This window comes from Scomber scombrus, chromosome 17 (assembly GCF_963691925.1).
Source record: "Scomber scombrus chromosome 17, fScoSco1.1, whole genome shotgun sequence".
NCBI lineage: Eukaryota > Metazoa > Chordata > Actinopteri > Scombriformes > Scombridae > Scomber > Scomber scombrus.
In genome coordinates, this window is record NC_084986.1 from 13216861 (window position 1) to 13239358 (window position 22498).

General features: G+C 39.2%; 1 protein-coding gene across 3 annotated transcripts in view; it reads left to right on the plus strand.

Moving 5' to 3' along the window:
- Window positions 1-22498, plus strand: part of nbas (NBAS subunit of NRZ tethering complex) — a 156315-nt gene that overhangs the window by 81426 nt on the left and 52391 nt on the right. For all 3 annotated transcript variants that reach the window (XM_062437119.1, XM_062437120.1, XM_062437122.1), the window contains exons 42-44: window positions 12750-12973; window positions 13233-13343; window positions 20763-21013. In XM_062437119.1, coding sequence (XP_062293103.1) covers window positions 12750-12973; window positions 13233-13343; window positions 20763-21013 — 586 coding nt within the window. The remainder of the gene's footprint in view (window positions 1-12749; window positions 12974-13232; window positions 13344-20762; window positions 21014-22498) is intronic.

Sequence of the window (22498 nt, forward strand, 5' to 3'; positions counted from 1 at the left end):
TCGTTGAGTGACTGAAAGTACTGTATTTGGTTATATGCTCAGTTTAGAGCTCTCAGAGTCTATGTGCTCCACTGTAAAGGTAATTAGATACAGATAACATTGAAAAACAACAGGTATTTGTAACACTGATATGAAATTTAAAATTTAAAGCTGTGTCTGCAACAGTGGCCCCTGAAGATTGATCTGTTTTGAGCAGAAGGGTTTTGAAGACGTTTTTTGAAACCTAAGAGGCCAGTATAGGTTTTAGCTCTGTAGTCACAGCTTTTTAAAGCCAGGGAGCACCATAGTAAAACACTTTGTCACCCATGGTTGAAGTCTACTGCAGGGTTGCTGGAATAACTAGCAGAGCAAAAGCAAGCAGGTGTCTGGGTGGCTTTTGACAAGATCACAGAAGTTACAGTGGACCGAAAACAATTGATACTTTGGGTTGAAGTTTCAATGTCAGTGTGAGACTACACAGGTTTATCATAATTACTGTATATTGTACTCCCCGTACATAGCCGGAATTTTTGATCAGGCACTGGTCGGTCGCAGGAACATCTTAAGCGAAAAGTGAAAATTAACCACCGCACACTGAACTGACTTTACTGTGACTTTTTTTTTTTTAAGCAAACAACACGTTTTGCCTGCAGCTATCTCATATTATCCCAGCAGAAAAGGTTAGGTTTATTATTATGTTCAGCAGAGGTCTGTATTAGAACATATGCAGCCATATTATGTCAGTATTAGAGTTTGAAAAGAAAACTTACTAGCATATATAAAAACTATTCAATCAGGTACTGATTCTGTAGTTTCTACAGAAGCTACAAATGTGGCAGTGAGGTCAAAAACTTTGAGAGGAGGGCTATACTGGGGAATTAACAGTGAGAAAATGATTTAGTTAATGGATGATCTACTGCCAATTAGGTTTCCCTCACTTTTTGAGTAGTTTTAGGTAATTATGCTGAATCCAAATTCAGGTGTCATTTAGAGCATTTAGAGAGAGACAAGAATAGTTGAGCCAGACTTTAAGTGCAAATTAGTGTGTCATCTGCATAGCGCCAATACACAACTAGCAAACTAGTAAATTTTCTTTAAGGGGTGGACCGCAATGTTTTATTTACATAACATCTCACAACATGCACAGTGCTCATTCAACCACATAACGTATTCTAGTGTATCTCGTAAAAAATGTTCAAAATTTTAAAGTCACAAATAATAAGAAAGTTGAGTCACTGTAGGTAAGTGTTATTACTATCTCTCTTTTACTGTTTTGAAAAGACGATCACTTTTCAGTTCACATTCTCAAACATTGTTTGGCCTCTGAGACGTAGACCATTGTTCCTGGCAAAGTGGAAGTACAAAAGCCTTTTGTGCTGTGATGTACAAATAAAGCTACAAGTCATCATTAACGGAGCAAACTTGGAAAACAATGCCCAAGTTGAAAATATCAAATTTTCTTTTTACACATTAGAATAGTAATACACTCATTAATACTTTAATCCAAACCCCCCACCAGAATGTCTGTCCTTTTTTTTGTGCATGATTGTTTTAATATATGTGTGTAAAAATTAATTGTTTTCCTCAACATGCAAATTTAACGTATTTGTTCAATATGGTGACTATCTAATGTCACACATGTAATATTCTGAAGCCATGCAAGCCATAGGTAGCCACAACAGGCTATAAAAAGTATTTTAGGAAGGATATTATGTTCCATTTCTTGATATAAAGTGCGATAAAGTAAGCAGGAAAGTGCAGAACAAAAGATCTGAATAAATAAGTGAGAAGTGAAAGAAATGGGTAGTGGTGGCAGTGATATCTCGGGGTGATTGGTTGAGAATAAAAGAGGAAATGGCTCTGACCTTTTCCTTGAGTGGACTGTGGCTCTCATGGGTTTTAGTCCAGGTGGAAGGAGGGAGGTAAAATGTTGAAATAAAAGAACAGTAGCAGGAAAGAGACCAGCGAAGCAAGTGGATAAGTGTGTCCCAGTTGACATTCAAGGTCAGGACTGTGCGCAAATGTACAAACACTCCCACTCACACAAGTACACGAACAAGTTATTCTCAACACCCCACACACACACACACACATGCACAAGTGCTCATCCCCACACATTGACACACACATCATCCCTGCATCCTAATGGTAGTAATCACTCCCCAACCTGCCACAAGTGAAGTTCAAGTCCATTAACTTAAAATATATACTGCTTTTTCTCCTCTGCTCTACACTTTGGCAGTTGTTCCTTCATTTTTACTATATATTTTTTTATCTTTCATTTTAGTGTGTTCTACCAGAATGAGTGCTTGTTATCGTTGTGCTCCAGGTCTTGACTTCACTCAACTCTTATTGACGAGGCAGTGGCGACTTTTACTCTAACACTGAGAGTAGCAAGAGGGAGGAAAACCTTTCAGCCCCTTTACCTTAGTTCCTTTCTCTACATTCACCATTTAGCCTTTTTAACTTCTCCAGTATGTGCTCTGTATGTCTTCCTCATTTTTTCCCCCATTCCTCCTTTCCTTCATTTTTTCCTGTCATTTAAGTTTAATGAATTGCTTTGTTGGCATGACAGTTCTGTGTTCATGTGTCTCCATGCTGCTTGTATCTGCCCGCATTATGTGGTCTTTCTGCTATCGTTTCTAACTCTCCCCTTCTTCACTCTGTTTAGAGTCTTTTTTTCCCCCATAGGCCTGTCTTGCTCTTGTCGAATCATGGGCCTCTCCACAATACAATCTTGACTGTGCATACTTTATACATTTCTCTTGTGCTTTCTTTAGCTCACTCGCTTTCTCTTATCTTTGAATGGCACACATGGTACAGTGTGTGATATTTAATTTCAGATATGTATGACAGGGTGCTCGCATGTGTTTCACATCTGAATTTCTTGCACGCGCCTGCTTTGCATTGCAAATGAGGTTAGAAGGAGAAGAACATGCTTCTTACCCAAGCATGTGTTTTTATTGATTTTGTATATGTACTGTCTGTCTTTTTTGTGCGTTCTTTTGTGTATGGTATGTGTAACTTTAGGCTAGCATGTTTGAGTGTCAGGATGTTACATCTGTCTTTGTGTGACAGCGGATAGTGTATTTGTGTATGCGTGTGTATGTCTGTTGTGGTGTGTCAAGCTTGTCTCCAAGTGTTTCCCACTCCCATTTGAAGAGCAGTAACACTGTGTCTCAATAACTCTCCCTCTCTTTCAATTCTCTTGTCACTATCACATAATTTCATACCCAAGCAATAAGACACCAAACACTCAAGCCACTGAAGTCATTTAGTTGCAAATAGGAACAGAATCCTCTGAGGGTTTACTTGAGGTGTTTGATGTGTTTTTAAAGCTGCAATCAACAGCATGTTTCCTCACTACGCTGTAGATGTAGAGGTTTTGGAACTGAAGCTGCCTGCCAAGAGAAAATTGAAACTGAAGGCGAAACAAACAATTCAATCAATTCAATTCAACTCAATTCTATTCCTTTTTTTAATCATAGAACCTTACCACTTAACTTAAATATTTAAAGCAGTTGTATCATAAAATACTGTATATGTCACATACAATACAATTCAAGTAAACACACATACATTACATGTACATACACGTCACATAAAATTAATCTTGTCAAATTCTCAATACTTAAAATATACCTCATGCACCACAGTTGCATCTCTGAAGTAAAAATATGAGCAGACAATATTATCCACATAGCAAGATTGTTAGTGCCTGTAAGTGTTTGCAAGTGTCTGCTCTTAACGTCCACTATCAATGAGCAGACTACATGAGCATACAGTGAGCAGAACAGATCTTTACATCAACAAAGCACATTTCCATACCATAGTGCCCATCAAGATTCTTTTAATTGCCCCTTGAAAGGATTGATCTGTCATTTGCCACTTTAAAGATGCCACATGTAGCCAGTTTAATTTTTTTAAAGAATAATTACTCCATAAAAATAAAAAAAAAAGGAGTGGATTGTCTACCAAGAAATGTTTTATTGACCGTAGTCTCATTTGTTTACCGCAGTCATACTAATATATCTCAGTTAAATTGACAACAATGTATCAATGTTTAAAATGTACCATGTAGCACACAAGTTAAGTTACACTTTATTAATCCCGGTGGGGAAATATAAACTCTGTATTTGACCTATTACACTGTAACTTACAGCATTTGGCAGCCTCAGCATAGCCCAGGGACCAATTCAAGTTCTGAGGTCACTGCTTTGGTCAAGAGCAGTCACAGGATTAACACAGAGATCTTAACATACATGTATGTAGACTGAGGAGGGAAACCCACACAAATATGCAAACTCAACACAAAGACACCACTGTCAGCCCAAGAGCTGTTCAAATCTAGGAGCTTTATCGAGGGAAAAAAACTACAATTTCAGTCTTATATTTAGTAGTTTTTGCTATTATTACTGTTTGTAATAATATTATCTCCATCAAGTCAATGAGATTTAGGAATGCTGCAACATCAGTAAAAATGAGTGCGATGAGGCAAGAAACATGAGCAGTCAAACCCCAGGTGTTAGTCAAATTTAATTGCTGCAGAAATTAAGAGAAAGTGTAAAATTACATTGATGATGGTTTTGGCGCACAGGTGCTTCTGACTCTGTGAGTTCTGACATCCAGATTGGCAAAATACACAGATTCATTAAGTAATGATGCTACCAAATTTGTTATCAATGTATCTCTCTGCTCTCCGTCTTATTAGCAAAGAGCAATGTACAAAAAATTCAGGTAGCAGCTGGCAAGTCATGTCATGTTCACATTATTTCCAGTTCACATTATTTCCATGAGTAACTTCATAACAGACCAGAATTAAATTTTGCTGTTGTCAGGTTCATGTTCTAGTGTCTGTACTGGACCAAAGACTTTGTAAGGGAAGAAACTCCTCTGTAAATACCTATGTACAATCACAAGTGGTCTCCGAGGGATACATCTTGTTTAGTAAAATGAGTCGCTGATTGTGTTACATTCTCCCACTTAAACTTTGATTCATGTTAAGCTTATCAATTTAATAGTTTTGAAATAGGGCCTTTAACGTTTTTATCAAGTAACAGCAGTGGTTTGAAAATAAATTAGAGTGTGGCCAGAGGGGACCACCTCAACAGTATAAGACTGTTTTGAATATACAGGAGCATCTACAGAAAGGCAGCTGTTCACAATCATCATATTAACCTACAAGAAGACACAGAGTCTGTGATGGATTACATCAACAAGTGTATTGATGACATAACAGTGACTAAGACGATCACTGTGCTCTCCAATCAGAAACCATGGATGACTGCCTTCAGAACAGGTGACAAGGCAACTCTCAAGACAGCAAGGAATAATCTCTTTCAGGGAATCAAGAGAGCAAAATGCCAGTTCGCTCTGAAGATTAACGGCCACTTCACAGACAGCCTTGACGCACAGTGCCTGTGTCAGGGGTGTCAGGGCTATCAGGGATTACAAAGCTGCCCCACAGGTCTGACAGTGACCCCTCCCTGCTTGACCAGCTAAATAACTTCTTCGCACGCTTTGAGCCCGCCCTGAAAGAAATGCTGCTGCCTGATGAGCAGACTCTGTCTCACCCCAAACCAGTGTTAGGAGAGCCCTGTACACGACTGATCCCTGCCAGGCTGCAGGACCAGATAACATACCTGGACACGTACTCAGGGACTGTGTGGTGCAGCTGAAAGATGTCCTCACAGACATCTTCAACACCTCTCTGCACCAGGCTGTTGTACCCAAGTACCTCAAGTCTGCCACCATCATAGCTGTGGCAAAGAAGTCCCCTGCATCGTGCCTACCGATGACTACCATATGCATATGGGGCCAACAGGTCCACTGATGATGCAGTATCCTTTGCCCCTAACTCACCTGGAAAACAAGGACACACACATCAGATTGCTGTTTATAGACTTTAACTATTTATTTAAGACCATCATACTAACATTTTAACACCATCAACAGCTGATAGAGAAAGCTGAGCACACTGGGCTTCAACACACCTCTCTGCGACTGAATCCTGGACTTTCTCTCACTGCCATAGAGAGGGTCAGCAGCACTAAGTTCCTTGGGGTGCAGATTGTGGATGATCTGATGGTCCATCAACACCACAGCTCCGACCAAGAAAGCCCAGCAATGCCTCCACTTGGTGCAGAGACTGAGAAAGGTGAACACCTCACCCACCTATCATGATCAAATTCTATAGAGGAACCAATGAGAGCACCCTGACACACAGCATCACTGTCTGGTATGGGAAAGTTGCTGACCACAAGTCCCTGGAGACAATAGTGAGAATAGCACAAAAGATAATGGGGGTCTCTCTTCCCGCCATAGCCGACAGAAAGGCCTCCATCATAATTGCTGACCCCTCCCAACACCTCTTAGCACTCCTGGCGTCTGGATGGAGGCTCCAGAGCTTCCGTGCCAGTCTGCCAGACTATGTAACAGCTTCTTCCCTCAAGCCATCAGGAATCTGAACACCCTCCGGACCCTGCCCCCTCCCTGTCCCCCGACACCACTGAACCAAACAAACTAACATGCACACACAAATGCACCAGCATCTTTTTCTGACAGATATCGCTTCAACCATTCAAGTACTAGCTGTTGTTAGTGGCCGTATATTTAACTGCTACAGCCACTTTCCTTCCCAGGGACTGATGTCGCACTTTAATGACACAACAGCAGTAACCACTTTCTTTCTATCTCTGGGACTGATAGTGATAGTGATTGTGCACAGGTAGAGCACCATCTCTCTATTATTTATTATTTTCCATTTTTGAGTGAGTGTACATTATCTTCTTCTTCCCAGTGATTTAAATGACAGCGTTTTGTTTGTTACACATGTTGGAGAATGGTATTTTGCTTCCATGTATGCTAAGTGTGTGCACTATGGAAGTGACAATAAACATGATTCTGATTCTAAAATATGCTTTGCCAAATTCAGAAAGCTAGTACTGTTATTTCAATAGGTTACACCTGTACTATCTGCTAAAGAACTATCTATGAATTTTGTAACAAGGGAACCCCAAAACTATTTCTGTTCCATTTTGAATATTGCTTCTTTTTGTTCTAGCCTTTTTAAACTGTCTAGTATTACTACATACAGAGGTCTACAACATTCAGCTCTCTGCCTCTTGAAGATTCTGTTGCCCACTATTGACTTTCAAGATCTTTAACTGTTACTTTCCCATCTGATTACGGCCTCCAGGCTCGACAGAGCAGCACCAGGCTCAGTGACACAGAGGATGGGTTTCCATTATTTCCCAAGGTATAATGAGCTGATTTCCACTGGCTCGCACTGGAAGTTTTCATTATACCGACTAAAGTGCTCGTTTGCGAAATAGAAGCGCTCTTTACTATAATTGTACTGCTGGTGGTGTTGATACCAAATTGCACTATAGCCTCTGCTTATGTAAGTATTAGGTAATGTCTGTTTGTGCTATGCTTGTCAATGTTTGAATTTACTAGTTTTTCCTTGATTGTGCATGTGTGTGTATTTGTGAAAATGCTTTTTCTTAGCGTAATTGTAGTTGTGAACGTGCAGCCACTGTATAGCAATATGCTAGGTAAAGGGAGTGAATTTTTTCACTCAAGCATTTATCTTTGACCGCAGTTGCCATATCACACTCAGTATTGATCGCTGGCAATTTTGACACACACACACACACACACACACACACACACACACACACACACACACACACACACACACACACACACACACACACACACACACACACACACACATGCATTTAAAAAAATTACACAATTGTACTTTTGTCACACAGATTAAGTATATTATGCAGAAAAACTGCTTAACTCTCATTACAGCATTTAGCTTTATAATAAAATCCCACAAACCATTGCTTTACCTTCAGTTCACAGGTAGTCACTGAATTGGAAAGACAATTTTCATCTTTATAAAGTATATAAATGAGTTTTTCTTTACCTGAAGGCAATCTGAGTAGTGTGGATAGAGTGTTAAATTTTTCAGGCTTTAACGATAAAGCACAAAGTTTACCAAAGCACTCAATAGATGGGATTTATATTGGGAGCAAGGATGAAAGCATTTTCCTAATAGCATTGAGATTGCTTGATGAAACAGCACTTTGCTTACATCTAGTGACATTTTGTATTACCTGGGGCCATTGCAGATGCTTTTCAACTTATGGCTTTGACAGGATTCAAACTGCCGGTTGCGGGAGCCGACCTTGGAAGTGCCGGACCATTGAGTCAACTCCCTGTTGTTGAATTGACTGGAATAATGAATTAGACTGAATGACTTCTCCATCATATAAACGCACCGCAGACCCAATGACTTTGCTTTCCTCTTTTTGTACAAATTGCACCCGTGTACCACAATCATTAGCAGTCTATATTTTACCCATGGGAGCCGTGTAGAGTAGAGTGGCTGCAGAAAGGGCCCTATTAGACAAATATGCACTCTGAATGCACTGCTGCAGATGACTGGGGATGTTTGAGACTAAGTAGATTCTAAATCTTTGATTAGATGCACTGGCCTTGACTGTGCTAGGTTACAGCTGCTCTTCTTGCTCGTGCATTTGCTGTCTTTTTGGCAGGCATGTATCATGCTTGTGATCAGTCCCCGTCACGATATATTATGACCCACAGTGCAGCTGAGCCTGTTTGTGGAATGATTATTCTTTCAAAATCGGTGCTCAGTTTGTCTCCCCTTTGCATTGCTCCTAATTATGTGCACATACTGTTTACACCATTTGCCGAATTAGTGCTAATGAGTCCATTGACTGTATAGCTAAGTGTTAGGCATAACATAAATACAACTCATTAAGATCATTACTAGCTTATTCTCCAGAGGGGGAAGGCATGTCTGTTTCTTTATAACCTCTGTGTGATCCTTACCACACAAAGAGACAAAGAGAGTGTGAAAAACGAGGTTAAGCTCAGCAATTGTGTGTGTGTGTGTGTGTGTGTGTGTGTGTGTGTGTGTGTGTGTGTGTGTGTGTGTGTGTGTGTGTGTGTGTGTGTGTGTGTGTGTGTGTGTGTGTGTGTGTGTGTGTGTGTGTGTGTGTGTGTGTGTGTGTGTCATTGAGGATCTGATAAAAACACACACAGAATTGTATTACATTGAGAATGTAACAAACAATGCTTTTTAGGGGTGCTTTGTTGTAATTAAGACAAATGAACTCTTTCTGAGTGTGAGACCCCTGCAATGCATTTAGACATGGATTTATTGGACTGCCAGACTCCTCTGAAGTGGAGCTCCAATGATTAGTCAATTAATCGAGTAGTTGTCAACTATTAAAATAATCGCCAACTATTTTGATAATTGATTATTTGTTGATTATTTGACTCTTTTTTTCTTTTCTTTTTTTTAAAGAAAAAAAGTGATTTCAGCTTCTCGTTTTTGTTTTTTTTAGTCCTTTATGACAGTAAACTGAATACCTTTTGGTTGTGGACAAAATAAGACATTTGAGGACGTCTTCTGGTCCTTTGAGTAACAGTGATCAGCACTGTTCACCATTTTCTAGACCAAAAAACTTCGACAAATCGACAAATTAATGGATAATGAAAATAGTTAGTTGCAGCTGCACTTAGAAGGTAGGGAGATACCACACTTGTCTTCATGCTGGTGACAGTCTGTCAGTTTTTCAGTTGGTCTAGGCTGGGTATCTTAGCAATTACTGGCTAGATTGCCAGGATATTTGGACATTATTTTTGAGTGAAATGTCAAAAACTGTTGGGTGGATTGCTTTTGGTTCAGACATTTATGTTCCCCACAAGGTGAATTATAATGATTCATTTTTAATCCAGCATCCTTATGTCAAACTTTCAGTTTGTCCAATACTTTGGTTTATGACCAATGCCTGCACAACTATTAGCATTCGCATGAGCCTTACATGTTCTTTGTGTTTTCTCCTAATTAGCAAATGTTAGCATACTAAATGGTAAACATGGTAAACATATAGATGAACATCAGCATGCTAGCATGGAGATCTCATTTCTTCTTTCTTCAGTTTGTTAGGATTTCAGTTGTATACTCTCTCAAGAATTTTATAGGTAATTATGTTTGAAACTAATAAATATGATCTATCTTTATATATATGGTTCAAATTTGTGAAACTTTTTGTATCACTAACAGTCTGGGGAAGGTTTACATATGGCACAAGTATCCCACATGAGGAACAGTGGGTGGCAAAAGATTAATGTGACTGATGATGTGACTTTAATCAATTTGAATAACACACAGTAGTTACTGGAGCATTATCTTATCTCGCATATTCAACCATGCAGCTTGGAAGAGGCAAAAGAGTTCTGACTGAAATATAATAACACGGGAAATTAAGACGGAAAATGAGAGAGCAATTGAGAAATTTGAAACAGAGATGTAGACTTTTTATTTTTAAACTGTTCCTTCTTAAGCAGCATCACAGTAAGGAGGGGAGTATAGAGAAAAGAGCCTGTGGCAGTGTTGGAATAGCTAAAGGGGAGTTGGAGAGAGCTGGCTTCCTCCCAGCTGTGTAACATCACACTCTACCTCATGCAATTAGACTTTACATACGGTTTATACATTCTTTCCTTTGATGAAAGACTAGAAGTGGCCTTTTTAGATACTGGGAAAGAAAATAAGCAAGTAATTAGATAAGAAGCGGAAGGGGAAACAAGAGGAATTAGTGTTGCCTTTGCTTTATTTGCAGACAATTTTGATTGTAAATAATACTTATTAGAAATATTCTGGAGATGCTTTAGTAACAAGTTGGCAAGGATAAAGAATTTAAGATATGCAAGAAAAAATACTGTGTGTAGAGGTGAGGCGGGGATATGTGGATACATCCAGATAGCCCAAAAGGATAAAGACTGTAGATGAATGACAGAAAAAGTGAGCGAGAGAATGCAAACAGCATTTGAGCATGAAAGCCTTATTTCAATAAAGTTCTTCAAATGTCAGCCTGTCCATCACACCACCAGCAGGCTTTCTTCTGTCGCTCTCTGTTCTCGCTTTTCTGTCATTCCTCCCTGTCTGAAGATGCTGTCCAAAATGGTGCCAGCATTAACTAACACCACCCTCCTCTCCTCTCCTCTCCTCTCCTCTTCTCTCTTATTCCCCCCCAGATGTCTTAATGTCTTATCCATACACTTTTAATACTCTCCCCTTTTTACCTCTTCTCCTCATTCTTCCTTCTGTCCTGCTTTTGAACTGTGAATCCGCCACCAGGACTGCCACTAAGGCCACTTTTAAGGAGATACACATATGCTAAAAAGGAGGAAGAGATGCACACACTTACACTTACACATACACGTACACACACATTTCCAGCAGTCATAATTACCTTATGCAAATAAGATCAACAAATAACCATCACATCCTGCTGGGCGACAGCATATAAGATGCCAAAAACCAAATTCAGGAGCTCATTTAATTAGAACAGAGGTGATGAGAGAGATACAGCATTCAGCTACCTCTCCCTGCATTTGACACTCTCAATCATGAATGTGTATCCACTGTCGAATTCCCCATAGGCCTGAATCACAGTAGCAATTATGGTTCTTGATACATTTACTCATATTTTCTAGGTGTGCATGAAAACGGGGCATATTGAATTGCCTGATTTAACTCTGGTGCAGCAGTCAATGTCTTCCCAGAAACAAAATTATAGCAGTAAGGCCAGGATAGTTGGTCTGCCCCTATCCTTTTCCGCTGTTTTTTTTTTTTTTTTTTTTTTTTTTTTTTTTAAATTATAGCCGTTTTTGAAAATAGCCTCATTAGTTTGTCACAGCAAAGCAGAGGAGGACCTGTGAAGTTTTTGATACCACACAGTGCAGGGTGTTTGAAGCTCAGTGTGTGACATGGTTAAAAGATGGATGAGCCTTAATGGCAGTTTGCATTTGGTCAAACCTGGTTGAAACAGTGTAGTGCACCAGTCTATGGGAAAGAATTGCACTTGAAAGCAAATAAGGTAAAAAAAAATAAAGATGAAAAAGAAGTATGACAGACATGAAGAAATAGTTAAGTTGTTTATGGTGCATGGTCATGTTGAGTAATGTACAAAAAGAAAAATACCAAAAGGGTATAACTAGGGACACAAGGGATTATAGTCATATAAGAAACACAATATATATACCACATTCTTTTAAAAAATATCTGAGAAACAGGACATTTCCATAAACATTCCTCTATCCTCCTAGAATTTCATGTACTGGCCTGAGAGGTTTGGATTTTTTAGTAAAAACAAAACAAAACAAAACAAAAAAAACCTTGCCAAAAAAGTGTAGCTTAAGAGTTGTGCTCTGTTGTAGCTATAACATTCCATAAATTGTAAATATTTAAAAGATTGGATATTGGAATTGTTATTTTGTTTTCATTACTCAAATACTGATAACTTGACATCTTTGTATAGAGCAATAATTGCAGTAATTTCAGCTTATTTTGTTTTGTTTGTTTTGTTGTTAATGAATTTCTGGGGAAAAAAACCAGAGTAACAAAACTTTAGTTTCTCTAATTTGTGCAACCTTCCAATATGCAGATTTTGCCACATTTTGTTGGTTAACACTTTTAACATGCAGCCTAATGTAAAACAAAACACCATGCTTATGCATTCAGAGCTTTCAGGAATAAGCTCACTGGCCAAAGTATTGTGTTCACTCCCCTACGGCAAATTATTATTATTTATTTGTGTTTGTAGTGGGCATGATAATCATACTCAGGATAACCAGATTTGACCTTTAGTAAAACCAGCATGAAATAACTTATTCAGCAGCTTCTTGTTGTGTAAATGTAAAAATTGTTCCCCTTGTCACAGGCTGACCCAAAGGAGCTGATTCGATTGGTCACACAGCATGTGTCTGCATATTCGGGTTGGCCGGAAGAGCTGCAGAACTTGATCAACCAGCTGCAGGTGTACAACGAGCGACTGACAGACTTTACGCAGGCACAGGTGTTACAGGGTCTAGGCCGTGGAGTGGATGTCCAGCGCTTTAGCTCCGATTCTGACTACAAGAAGGAGACCATCCTGGGTCTCACAGAGTAAGTAGGGAGGGGACAGGGACCATTTTTTGTTGCTTTGTGTTCAGGTTAATGGTAATAGTTGTAATTAATCATATATATATACAGTAGACAGTGTGCTGTACTGTAGCTGGTAAGATATGTTTTATTTTGTTGAAAACATGTATTTTGTATACCACATATGCATGTGAGTGGGAGTTATGGCTCTCTCTGCTTTAATGTGATAAAATTTGATCTTCTTTTTTCCCTTCTCTCTGCTCATGTGTCGACATGTGCTTAGGACACTGGATGACAACGTGTACAGAATCTCTGTGTCTCTGGCTAAGCGCTACAGTGTTCCTCTGTGGGAGGTCTACATGACTCACCTCGAGTTCCTCTTTACAGATAGCGGGTACAGTACATGCATACACACACAAACACACCAACACACACAAACACCATACAAATGTACGCTCACCATCACATAAGCCCTACCAGTGCATCTTCCATCTCATATCATCTCTTACTAACTTACAGATGTGTGTTACTTCACATCGTCTTATCAATTTAAAATACATAATGCTTAAATGCCCCTGCAGGACATTTAAAACCTGCAATTTTGTTTTGATGAAAGCAAACGTGTCACTTGTACTTATGTATTCCAATGTCTGATAAATTTTGTCTGTGTCTTGTTTTGTGTTATGTTCTGAAAAGTGTAATAGAAAAAGTGAATCTAAGTAGCACCACTGCCTTTGAGTTATGGCAAAACTTGCCTACATAAAATGCATGCTTAAAACACCCCAGAGTAAATCAAACATGCAGTGAATGTATGTGTGTTTGTGTTTTAGAGGGAGAGAGGTTTTGTGTGTCAGAGTCTATTTCCATAATTTATTTGCTCTCTGACTTCATAGCTGGGGATCTGACTAGCTCGGCACCTTTCCTTGTTTTAATAGAATGCCTTTTCAGCAGAGTTGCGATGCGTGTGTGTGTGTGTGTGTGTGTGTGTGTGTGTGTGTGTGTGTGTGTGTGTGTGTGTGTGTGTGTGTGTGTGTGTGTGTGTGTGTGTGTGTGTGTGTGTGTGTGTGTGTGTGTGTGTGTGTGTGTGTGTGTGTGTGTGTGTGTGTGTGTGTGTGTGTGTGAGTTACGCGCACATGTGTGTGCATCTGTGATAAATATCCTCCTGTCGCATTCTGATATAAGGAAATGGTTTATGGACTCTACTTAACAATAAATTACAACCTATACCTTCCTCAAACCCTACCACAGCTGCTCTGTGTGTGTGTGTGTGTGTGTGTGTGTGTGTGTGTGTGTGTGTGTGTGTGTGTGTGTGTGTGTGTGTGTGTGTGTGTGTGTGTGTGTGTGTGTGTGTGTGTGTGTGTGTGTGTTTGTGTGTGTATGTTTCCACCAAAATCTCTAGATCATGACAAGTCCTTGAAGAATATTGATATTATAATCTTGACTAGAAGCATCTGTAGTATGTATATTGATTTAATGGATGGATGCTGAGAATAATAGAAATAGGAAAAAGTTTAGAAAAATATTTATACAGACAGAAGCATAAATGCAAGATAAAGATGACTTTTATTGATCCCTGTAGGGAAATTTGTTCTTTTAATTTCACTCATCCTAATTATTTAGGATGCTCTAATAAAGCAGTACTAATACATTCAAATTTTTAATTTTTGTATTAATATTTAAAACCTGTCTGAGGGCATTGTAAGTACTCATCCAGCAATTTCTTTTACTGTAAAAACAAGGCAGACTGACTATTTATTAAATTATTCAAATTTATTTCAATCAAACATCACACTGTTTCAGAAGGACACAACTGTTATCATTTTTTATGACATTTAACTGAGAATATTAGGGGTATTGGATGTAAATGCAGGAGAAATTCATTGTCAATGAAACACACGGACATTCATACTGATATTGATGAAAGTGCTAATGTTACTATATGGTAGACATCTGCAGCAGATATGGTAATATCTTGGTCTAATGGCAACGTATGGGGGAAAAAATGCAGAAATGTATTTCAGGTCGAATGAGTAGAAAGACGCTGCGCATTCATCATTAAGTGTTTAAGAAAAAACAGAGAGCAGAGAAAGGTCTTTAGGTAGAGAAATACCCACAGAATCAGTGTGCGCTGGGAGGGAGGAGGGGAGGCAGGGCCAGATAGATGGAGGAAGAGGAGATGGATGATACGGCCAGAGTGTCCCTGAGACAGTCCTATTAACGCAAAATAAACGCTTTAGAGGAATCAATGCTCTGCTAAACGCCACCATCGTCAGCTGTACTTTCTCACCCTGTGTGTAGGTCTTTGTAGATGGACACAAGAGCCTTTTAGGGACATGAATTTCAGCCACTTTTATTGACACTTTAATGATGGCTATTAAAGCATTTAAATGACTAAATGACAAAAACGGAAAGGTACTGACGTGTTTCTCAGAACTCACCTGTCATTTCAATTGTACTCTATGTCTATTTTCTTTGCACTGCAATACTTTCCTCTGGCTCAAAACGAAACTGTCCAGATACATTTTTTAAAATACCTTGTTTGACTTTACCTGATCCAAACATTTTTGTGTAAAACTGTGTTAGGAAGCAAATTACTAGGGATGCTTTCATCAAAATATCAAGAATTTGTTGCTAGTGTTGCCCGTTAATGACATAAATGCAAGATACAAGATACATAAATGCAAGAACATAACCTGTCTTGTTTGGTTTGTTGTCTTTTTAGAATTTAGCTGATACATTTAGGTTAAATAAAATCAAACATGGATTACTTCAGGCAGCGCACACACGCATAATGTGTCCCACATAGCTGAAAGTCAGCTGATCCAAAGAAAACGCGTTTGACATTTCAAACAACACTGCTTCGAGCTCCTGTGCGGCTTTCTGTGTAGATCAATGTTTTCCCATGATGAGAAATAAATAGTCTTTTGTGGTACCTTTTTCTGATTCATCCTCAAGATGTGGTTTTCTTTGAGTCTAATGAGGACTCCTCAAAGAAACAGGATGCCTTGGAATTCTGTGCCCGCTCAACCCAAACGCACATCTGGCAAGTAAAAGTTCAAATTATATCAGCAATTGGCAGTGTTATGCACTACACTGTGCAATCATAACTATTTGGCTGCACAGCTGGCAAAATGATATGACTAGTCTGTTACACTGCCAGATATGAACTTTTCAGCTCTTAGTAAATAATGTTCTGGATCAAACGAAAGTGTCTCCTGCTCTCAGGTTTTTTGTTCCTGCCACTGCATCATCATTCTCTCTGTGATTTCTGCTGTCCCAGAATGCAAATACTGGTTGATGTAGACCAAGCCAGTCCAGACTTCACCTAAACCTTACTTCTAACCTACTCTCTGTCTACACAAGGCACTTTTTAATTTCACCTTAACAACTCTGCACTTGATGGACTGTGCTATCGGACTCAGTTAGTCTTATGGCACTTACCTATGTTATTATCTCCTGACTAAATCCCTGCTTGTGTTGTATCAACTCTCACATGTACGTCGCTTTGGATAAAAGTGTCTGTTAAATTAAATTGTAAAATGTATAAATCATATATCAGTACCTTTTAAGAACATCGCAAAGTGACTTCAGCCCTGCTATAGCAGTTTTACCTCAGTTTGTTTGTCCTTTACTGCCATGTTGCATGTGAATTATCACTGGGCTTAATTTTCAAAAGAAAATGTAATTAAAGAAACACTGCCTGTTTGCATAAGCATTAAAATAATGTCATGCTGCTACCTTAGTTTCTAGCTGATACTTGAAGATACATACTGCCTGCATCATACTTTTCTAGAAATACTATGTTTAAGTATTTTTATATTTGTCTCATATTCATCTACTGCAGTTATGTATCATGTTGTGTCCTCATTTGAGTGTGCTTAGCATCTTGATGAGCTTCCCTGCTTAGCATTAAAAAGCATATTTGTAGTAGTAAATGAGAATGAGGATCATGCTGTTGCTACACACAGGTTAGGTACAGTTCATTCTTTGTTCAGCTGCAGTTGTTCGGTGTTGTTGGTTCTGCTGTTTAACCATTATTGATGAGCTGTCCACAGAAACTCTACAAGTTAGGAGCATGAGCGTGACCTGGAACATGCCTGTTAGTATGTTCGTTGAAGTCATAGCAGAGGACAACAAAGGGCAGTACTTGGACCGGTGAATGCAACTGTCCTGCTGCATCACATTTGGTTCACTAATGATTTCTGTATTCCTGGCAGAATTGAACAGGAGGTTATTTTAGGCAGGACATGCCACATCCATAGTACATTGGCAATCAGGTTTGACACGTCGAACAAAGCAGTCAGTCCATTTATGCTGTCAGCTCCTCATTTGCCCCGCTGTTATAACCGTCACATGCCACCATTGACTTGCTGTGCAGCTTTCTCCCTCCACCACCTCCTAATCTGGTTCTTTATTAATCAAATATACTTGTCATAGAATCTTTAATATCTTAAACTTGTTTATTTTGTGCCATCATTGGGTCAAATTTTTAATTTATGTTTTGGTGTATGGCAAAATACCACAGACATCACTCACTGGTTTCTTTGTATTAGGGCTGGTTTGAAGCCCAGAGATGCAGCATATGCTCAGCGCCCACTTTTCTGTTGCAAGGGGTGTTGCCTTTCATGCTCTGGAAACAAGCCCTGCTACTTTGGACTGAAGTGAATGTTAGTTTACTGGCATAACTGAGTGGTGCACACTCAGTTATGCTAATGTTAGTTACTTTATCTAAGTCCTGCCAACAAAGCAGGTATCGTAATCAAGTAACATTAAACTTACTGTAATGTCTGACAAAGTGCAAGTCCTGGAAGCATGGAAAAGCAGCATATAGTAGACAACAAAACAACTACAAATCTTCAAATCTTACTAACAGAGAAAACATTTCCAAAATAACAACCATCCAAAATTTTGCAATTAAGACCATACTATTTCTAGATAGAAGTTGGCGCTTTTTTAATAGGAGCCAATTTGAGTCAGTGGTTATAAGCAAATCTTAGCATGCTAACACGCTTAACAAAGATGCTGAACATGGTCGACATTATTATACTTAACATTAGCATGTTAACATCGGCACTGGGAGCATGTTAGCATGCAAATGTTAGCATTTAGCTCTGCTAAGCACTGATATACCAGTAAAGTTCACAAAGCTATTAGCATGGCTGTAGACTTTTAGTCTGGTTACTTTGCTATTGATAAAATTATTCGTATACAGTGCACTTATATGTGTACTTGTGTATTTTCATCAAGAGAATGTCGTAGCATAATATGCTTTAACTTATATAACTTTAAATAGTATTTTTGTACGTGGTGTACTGTATATAGCATTGCTCTTTACTAGGATCTGTAAATCTGTTTGCTTATGGTGTGTGAGTAATCAGTGTTCACGCATGTTGGATATGCATTTGTATAAACGTATGACAGGAAACCGAAACAAATTGCATCACAATGAAAATGTGAATCACTGTATGCCTCTTGCTGTCCTTTCAAAAAGGCAATTACCATGTGCTCTTTTCCTGCACTGAACCTCTAAATCACAAAAAACATGTGCACAGCCCAACCCCCTGCTGGACAGTAATTTGTAAACAAATTAGCCACACAGATCATAAAAAATATAGCTTGCATAAATTCAAACAACAATGATGTGTTGAATAATCATCACTGCTCTGCCATAGCCCCCCTAGAGTTTAATTCTGACTGTCTGTCTGATTATCAGGGCAATTAAATATGCCTCTGAATTTCATGTGCAGCCTATTTTAGTTCGGACAGGGTGTAAGAGACAACTAACAGAATATGGTAATCCAGGATGGAGAAAAAGTTGCCTTGAAGAATAGAGGGATGAGAGAAGAGAAGAACAGCACCGAGGATGAAGAATACTCAACCGGATTAAATTGGTTCCTCACTCTGGGTTTTAAAATGAACAAGAGGAGATTGTTATGAGAAGCTCCTTATATTACATCCACATGAAAAGAACAGCGATAAAGTGGGAAACTGTGCTGTGTACAGAGAAAAATACAACCAAGCAAAGCGGGAGCACAACAAACGTGCCGAAGACAACTAATAAAACCATCAGTTGGACAAAGAAACGCTGACAGCCGAAGAGAGAAGGGAGGAGGTGCTCACAACCTGAGCAAAAAGAGACACGAAACACCTTTTTTTTACTGGATTTAGAAGGAAGACAGAGAGGAGATGGCAACTTGGCTTTGAAGAACTACAGTAACACATTGCTGATACTCGGCTAAATCAAAGCCCGACATGAACGCTGAACGCAAACTAGGCATCGCATGTTTTTGCGTGTATGCAAGCATTGACGCTTCCATGTGTGTACCTGCCAAGGAAAACTTTTAACGCTCCTCAAAGAGTCCTACCTAAACAAGCTCCCATTGTTCTTGCTCCTATTGTTCTTTTGCCTTGCTGCCTTCAGTCACTTTGGAGCTAATGTGATTAAATAGTGAAACATCAGACTTTGATTGGGGTCTCAAGCTGTCTCAGTGTGTGTGCACTTAGGTAAGAGACATAAGGGAAAGTGACTGAGAGAGTCAGTTCTCTTGATTCCAGTCTTAGTAGAGTCCCTGTTGTGAGGATGATTAGTGTTATTTACATTATTGAGCTTATTGTCATTTGCTTCCACAGCCGCAACGATGCCACTGTCTATGTTTTTTTCATTAGTGAAAGTCTCCCAGCTAGCTCTGATGGAGAACCCAGAGGAAACATTGTCCTCTTTGATGTTGCCCTGTTCTGACAGATAAACAGACTTGCACTCACACTAACACTATCTTAGACATCCACAGATCGCCCAGAGCCCCTCAGTGACTAGCAGAGAGTAGCTTTACTTCGCCTTGGCTGTTTCATTCTTTGTATCTTTCCTTGTTTAACTTTTGTTTGTGCCCCCCCCCCCCCCCCCCCCCCCGCTGCTTCCCGTCTCTCTCTCTCTCTCTCTCTCTCTCTCTCTCTCTCTCTCTCTCTCTCTCTCTCTCTCTCTCTCTCTCTCTCTCTCTGGTGTTTTTGCTTGTGTTCTTTTTACTTGATCTCTCAGTTTTCAGACCACCTGCTGCTTTTGACATGTAGTTCTGTTGCAAACATGTTCTTGAAAAGCAAAGTAGTGCACAACTCCTGCTCGACATGACCAAATCACTAAAAAGGTTTCTACTCACTGAACATATCCCGATCATACTCACTGCCTTACTGTCTCTCTTCTCTTTCTTCCGTTTCTTTCACAATTTGTCCTCATTTTGCCCTTCTTATGTCAGAGCTGACCGAGTCCCTGAATGTGTACTCAGCTGTAATCAAAAAGAAATCCTCATCTTCTTTTTCGAGGGACTGTATCTTTGGTGATAAGCCTGCAGATTGCGAGGCTGTTTTTTCTATGCAGTTTTCAGAAATTACTTTACAACCAAGTTGTTGCCAGTGCTGGTTGTCTTCTTCCTTTGATTTCCTGCTGAGGAAATGCAGGGTTTTTGTCAGTTATTCTGTCTTTTCTTATCTTTTTCCGGCATGGTGGCTACTGCTGCTATGTGAACTACTTAGATCTCAATTTGTTTTTTCAAACAAACTGCTGTTTCTGAATCCAGAAGCTTTAAGTGCTTCAAACCCTGTGTATCAATGGATATTTTCTGTAGAGAAAACATATCTCACACAGCAGGTGTTTACAACAAGCTTTGAATTTGGGATTGACTGGATTATTGCTGTGTATTTATTGGTATAAAACTTCAAGTATTACTTTCCATGCAAAATTCTTAAAAACATTCAGTTACATTGACTTATGTATATTCTCTTCTCTTCTTTTTTCTCTGTTTATTTCCTCCTTCTCCTCTAGTCTTTCCACTAAGGATATTGAATCCCGGAGTGAGTCCCTCGGCCTGTTTGACACTTTGAAGTGTAACCCTCAGGCATTTAACAGCCACATGAACAAGTATGTTCTGCCCAGTGTGGAGGGAACAGACCTGGGCCGCCTCCTCTACTACTATACCTTATTAGAAGCTGCAGGATGTGAGCATTACATCACCACCACCATCAAGCCAGACTCACATGTCAAGCTGCTCAAGAAGCTTCAAGCTGTTGCCAAAGGTAAGACAAACTTTTCTCGTTCACTGTAATGCTGATGGCACAACTACTGTATAACTAAATGGCGATTTGAAGGAAAGATAAAGGCAGGGATAATATGCCGAAACACATTTCAATTGCAATCACTTCATCAGACCAACATACAGTTGCCTTTTGAATGATACAGTCAACTATTCTTGCTTTTGAAAGTCAGAGTTTTTCCTTATCTGTGAATATTATCAGCACATGAGAGATTTCATAAAGAAAGGAACAAATTAATTTGTTTTTGAGCCAATTTTGAGCAAATTAGCCACAATCCTTTAATGTCAAGAAATCAAGTCCATTTTTCAAGACTTAAATATTATCCCTGTGACATCATAAATGGTTATGTACAAATGTTGTCATTCCTTTCCGCCGGTAGATAACATCTGAAAACACTGATCCTGTCCATTACAATCTTAAAAAACATTCAACTGCTGAATAAAAGTGGCAAAACTGCTAATATTTCTCCATGAAGGACAGATGAAACACCTCTGGTGACATCCTCATGAGTTCTGTTGTACACTTATAATCTTTTATCTCTACTTCATCTTGTCCTTAGATCTTCGTCCTCCTCTTTTTCTACACTGGTTCTCATGTAAAGTTCCAAAACTGAAAAGTAGCAGAATTGAAACAGACAAAACTATTCAAATTTTCAAGCACTCCACCTTTGTATTTCATGTAGCTGTCAATCTACCTGACACACCTAGCTCTTGAAACAGCAACAGAAGATGCTGTTTCCACTTAGATTTTTGTGCCAGCACCCTTTCCAAGGACATTATGTCCAGGTTGCAGAGTGTCACCGGTGTAGCGCTCAGCCTGGAGTACTCAAACTTTGTTGTGTACATGTGGAGGTGGTGTCACTTTCTCTCCGAAGTTCAGTAAAGGTCAGTCATGTCGTTTTCACGCCTCACTTCCTCCTTCTGCTCCTGATAACACCACAGCTTTTACCGGTGACATGTGTCTCTGTTTAACATACATGCACACACATACACAAATCACAAACACACACCTTTGAGTCATGCACATTAAGACTTAGATGCTTTTTTTGCCTTAAAAAATGCACTTTATTTAAGCTCACTTTTTCACTGCTACATTTCAGTTTTACTCACTTACAATCACAGTGACATGTCACCACATTAGCAATTTTTTTCAAAGTCATTTTTTCAGACAGAGGTAAACAAAAGCAGTTTCTCATTTCTAACACACAATGGGTTTTTTTAGCGGCCAGAAATGACTCCAGGAGTTGGTTGAAAACACCATCTCTTTGCTTATTGTTAAATACTTCTAGCTGACTTGTTTTAAAACAAGAAACTTATGAAGGATGCTGAGCCTAAACATGCATGTTGTAGCCAAAAAAGCAAAATCCTAACCACATGATGACCCCTACAGAAGGTGTGGAAATAAAGAAACAGCATTGTTTCTGGACAGTAGAGTAGAACTAATAAGTACTAGTATTAAATTATATTT